This window comes from Nothobranchius furzeri, chromosome 17 (genome assembly GCF_043380555.1).
Source record: "Nothobranchius furzeri strain GRZ-AD chromosome 17, NfurGRZ-RIMD1, whole genome shotgun sequence".
NCBI lineage: Eukaryota > Metazoa > Chordata > Actinopteri > Cyprinodontiformes > Nothobranchiidae > Nothobranchius > Nothobranchius furzeri.
In genome coordinates this window covers 40,659,733-40,664,307 of record NC_091757.1, presented here as the reverse complement: position 1 = coordinate 40,664,307, position 4,575 = coordinate 40,659,733, and the positions used below count along the sequence as shown (strand labels likewise).

The window sequence follows — 4,575 nt, the reverse complement described above, 5'->3', positions numbered from 1 at the left end:
GACTTGTAGTCATCGACCATTATGGCTATCTTTGTCTCTTACTTGGCATTAAAGACTTGCTAGGGACTTGTTTCTGTTTGGGGACTATGTTGCACAAATGCAACAGCCACGTGTTCAGCACTGACAGTGAAAGGAAAAGGGGGCTCTTTAAAGCCTATAACGTGTCGGATATATAATAATATGACAACAATCAAACTGGTATCAACTCTATGGGCAGTCCGTCATTCCTCTGGAGGTGTGTGTGTGTGTGTGTGTGTGTGTGTGTGTGTGTGTGTGTGTGTGTGTGTGTGTGTGTGTGTGTGTGTGTGTGTGTGTGTTACGGTAACTTCCAGTCAAGCAGACAGATAGATGTCACACCCGGGGGAATAGGTGATCATTCGTGATGTTTTGAGAAGTGTGTAGCATTTTTTAAAATCTGAGCAGAAGTTAGGAGTTGTCACTGGCTGAGCGCTTTTTGCCTAAATGACTGACTGAGTCTCTGCTTCGCAGGTTAGGCTGGATCCTGTATATATTGGGGCCCGCGGGCCAACGCCAGCTCCCGCGACTATCCACCCCAGTTGGGATGGCGGCGGCCACAGGGCTGGACGGGCAGGGCTTGCTCTGCAGTAGCTGAACGAGCGTGGTCATCTCCGGGCCCAACCGTGACACCATGCTGGTCCTGATGCGGTCCACCGTGTCCTCATCACAGTCCACAAGGCTCTGTAGAAGCTTGCCGTAAAACCTACAGAGAAAAATACATGGAAACATAATGTGATGATGTCATACATTGGGGAGGAACCAAGCTGTAGCTGAAAGGCACCCTGTGTTCCACCCTCCATTTGTTTACTGTCCACTCCCAGACTACAATCCAGCATGTTTTACAGCTAAACGAACAAAAACATTCAAACTTGATATTCCTGTTTGATTTTCTTTCATTTGTTTAAAAGAAAGAAATAAAAACTACATTTCTCTGTCCATTTTTTCTTGGCTCACAGGGCCAGTTGATCACTTTTTATAATGTTTATACTAAAAGAGTGGGGAGAGCTCACCTATTGGGGAAATGACTTGGCAGCTGTGCCACTTCACCAAAAGCCTCTGGATTCGATCGGGCAACACTACAGATGTCCAGCTTGCTGTAACAGTCCTCTTGGACGTCAGTTATCATTCTTTGGAAGGTGGAGCAGCGGCGGATGGTTGGGAACGCCTTGGAGGTGATGCCATTGGCGATGCACTTTAGGCTCTCCTTTACAAACGCTTTACCCTGTAACAGAAAACAACCGTGCTGCACACCTTCTCACCTGGACAGTTACACCCATGTAACCCTACCCAACACGCAGAATAGCACAGTGAATCAAAAACGGCTTACCTGAGTGTCAAATTTAGCAGCACTGAACAGGAAGGACTTGCAGATGTCGTGCAAACCATCTGTGTCACAAGTTGAGTTCTCCAGGCAGGCGAAGGCCCCGCAGCCAACTTGGAGGGCACTGTTGAGACAGCGTGCCACATCTGCTGTGTGCACAGAGAATGAACCATCAGCATGGGAGACAGCAGCAGGGTCACTGAGAGTCACTGAGCTCATTACACAAGGGTTGCCAGGGATTCAGATTTAAAACAAAATAAGCCAACAAAAGAAGGAAGTTTCATCCTTTGGTGATTCACAAAAGACGTACAGTCACTCATGACCAATAGTGACTTGTCTGGAGTTTTTTTGGAAACCTTAAAGCTCCAAGAATCTCTGACAGGATTTGGCACTGCTGCACTGTTTCTCTTGGCAGGGACTTTTATTCCACTATTTGGTTCTTTTCAGATGAACAGCACCAGAAATACCAAAGGGTTGCGCTGAACATTGTTGGCATGCCAACAAGAGATGCAAAAATATATCCTTGCACACCCTTGCACTCACACAAGTCTATCATAAAGGCCTTTTTTTACATGACTTGTAAACCCAGATGATCAGCATTGATTAGATGCATTAAGAAATGTTTCCTGTTTTCTCATTTTCAGAGTTTCACATGACTGGAATAATTATTAGCCCACCAGTAACAGCAATCGTCAAATGCTTCACAACAGCCACCCTGCAGTGTTATTCAGTCTCTGCATCTATGTGTCATAAACTGAATGGACATACAGAATAGACAAAATCTATATGACATATTCCATTAATCCATAAGGTTGAGGTTTTCTTTATCAGAGAATTCAAAGAAATTGAGCACAACCTGACTCAAATGCTAACAGCTATTAGACAGTGTCTGAATCTGGGGCCTTTCCTTGACCTTACCAGCCAGAGAAAGTCTGCCTCCCTAAAGGAAACCAAAGACAGCTTACAAAATTAAGAGCGTGAGCTGCAAATCTTGTGATGATGAAGCAATTTTCTGCAGAAGAGAATGAGCATCCCTTCATCAGAGCTGCAGGTTGTGTAAAAAGGAGGAAATTCACAAATTAAAAGCAGGTGCATGCTTTGCAATGCTATTTATAAATGACTGCCATTTCTTTACATAGTATAGCTTCTACTTAAGCAAACTGAGAGGGGAAAGAGTACATTGGTGTAACCTACTTCTTTTTTTCTGACTTCAAAGCTCCACGGGAAGGCTACACAGGAAGGATGTGTTTTATGCACTGAAATCCCCTAATAGTATACCACCATGCTGACTGCGTGCAGCAGGCAGAGACTAACAGCATGACACAGCCTGCGCTCTCAGGTGTCAGCACCAAGCTCCATGCTCATCTGTTGCCAGCAGGAGACCGGCAAAAAAAAAAAAAAAAACCCAAATAATCCCGTGATTCAGCGAGCTTATTCATAGAAAATAAAACGGCATAGGCCAAAATATAAAAACATACCACAAAATGAGGAATGCAAACACAGATTGGCTAAATTACGCGAAGGAAACCCAGGGAAATAAAGAGCAACGCGCTCTGGTGGAAGCAGCGTGGTACTTACAAGGGCTACTGACAGAAAACCGGGCTCTCCTGGGCGAATAGGACTCGTTCTGATCCAGTTCATGTGCAGATGCATTCAGCACCAACATCAGGAGAAAAAGTCCGGTCCTCAAAAGCATCTTCCTCTAAGCGCAGAAGCTCTGACAACTAAACGGACAGAGAGACACTTCCTGCTTTATTTCATGCAGGAACGGCGCTCCAGGAGCTTCTGCAGGACTGATCTAGGCTGGAACAAGTATGCTGCTGCTGTTGGGGCTTTCTCTACACGCTTCTCCCCTCTATCCGTTTGACTTGCATGACAGATCGCACCGATGTCAAGCCTGCATGGGTTTATATGGGGGCGCTTAACGTTACGAGTTCAGCAGACGGACCAATGACAACGCAGCGAAAGCGAGGACCTCTCTCCACTTTGTGATCTGACATTAACTATGTGGGTTGAACAGGTAAAAATCAGGTTTTTAAAGACAATTTTCAATGTTTTAACAGAATATTCTGGTCATTCTCGTCTAATTCTACCCTGATCGACGTTTTTGTCATTGGTATGGCCCGGTTTCATCCCTTTTACGCATGGTTGCCTTCAACTGGTGCTTATTTTATCACTCAACACGTGGATTAAAAAACAATTATGAGGTGGCTCATTATTCATTTATTATTGCAGAACCCATCTGTGTCCCGAACAGAGGTTATGACACGCCATTTATTGTTTTAAGGTTGAAATTGTATCTCCTAGAAAATTACAATAAAATGTGTCCTTCCGAGATATTGTTTTCCCTCTTTGTGTCCTTTTGACCTGAAACTTGCACATAATTGCATTTGGTCTGCACATTTCTACAGGGGTTATTAATATTTAATTTTTTATTCCTGTTCAATTTCCTAAGTGACTTAATAACTTTTATGATGAAGCTGTCTTTGTAAATAAAATGATCACCAGCAAATAAATATGACATATAAGACAATAGAACCTACACAAATCTGGACGTTTAAATGCTGAGTCAAAATTCATATTAAATATATTCTCCTCTCCTACTTAATAATATACAGATTTAAAAGCTCAAATGTCAAATAAAAATTATATGGAGCCCATGAAGTGCCATAACAAAAATTGTGGTAGTTAAAAATAAGTGAAGCTTTTTTTCCCCCTTGAAAGATCAGAGACAGATCTCGTTTGTGATTAGACTGGACCTGAGTTTGTTCCAACAGGTTAAAGTTATTTCCTGTTTGTTTCCTGCTTCCGGTCCTGGTGTTTCCTTTTTTGCTGTTGTTCTTTGTGAAACGTTGCTGTGTTGCACTTCAGGGTCTCTTTATGTTGATGACAAATTCCATTCCTTTTTGTTTTATTAACCTTTTGACTTTATTTGGTCACAGACTGTGTTCATTGCACCTATTAGTGAATTAGAGTGAATGTGTTTATGTCATGTATAGGAAGGAAGGATGTTTCACAAGGTTACAGGTACTGTTGCTAAACTGCAGTTGAAGGTGCTAAAAGAGACATTTTTAAAAGTGTGGAACACTAAAAAAACAAATTTTTAATGATAATATCTGATTACGATCAGTCACTCTGAGCTTTTCATGCAGGTACAACATGAAAATAGTCTCCTACACCTATCTCCTGCATTAGCTTCTGATAGAAAATAGATGATGAAACAGGATTTGAAAAGG

General features: G+C 42.4%; 1 protein-coding gene across 2 annotated transcripts; it reads right to left on the bottom strand.

The window, feature by feature from the left end:
* Nucleotides 1-287: 287 nt before the first annotated feature.
* Nucleotides 288-3,202, bottom strand: stc1 (stanniocalcin 1). Of its 2 annotated transcripts, none has more exons than XM_015972361.3 (4): nucleotides 2,918-3,202; nucleotides 1,346-1,488; nucleotides 1,029-1,240; nucleotides 288-721 (listed from the first exon to the last, which is right to left on the bottom strand). In XM_015972361.3, the coding sequence occupies exons 1-4, from the start codon at nucleotides 3,033-3,035 to the stop codon at nucleotides 427-429; spliced, it is 768 nt and encodes a 255-aa protein (XP_015827847.1). In that variant the 5' UTR covers nucleotides 3,036-3,202; the 3' UTR covers nucleotides 288-426. The 2 variants fall into 2 exon arrangements, with proteins under 2 accessions (XP_015827847.1, XP_015827848.1); XM_015972362.3 differs by having other exon boundaries at nucleotides 1,346-1,485.
* Between the last annotated feature and the right edge of the window lie 1,373 nt (nucleotides 3,203-4,575).

Excerpts from the sequence above, each read along its gene's own strand:
- stc1 (XM_015972361.3), bottom strand. The coding sequence starts at position 3,035 with ATGCTTTTGAGGACCGGACTTTTTCTCCTGATGTTGGTGCTGAATGCA. Across the intron at positions 1,241-1,345 it reads CTGCTAAATTTGACACTCAG|GGTAAAGCGTTTGTAAAGGA; the intron begins GTAAGCCGTTTT and ends TTTCTGTTACAG. Across the intron at positions 722-1,028 it reads CCAAGTCATTTCCCCAATAG|GTTTTACGGCAAGCTTCTAC; the intron begins GTGAGCTCTCCC and ends TTTTCTCTGTAG.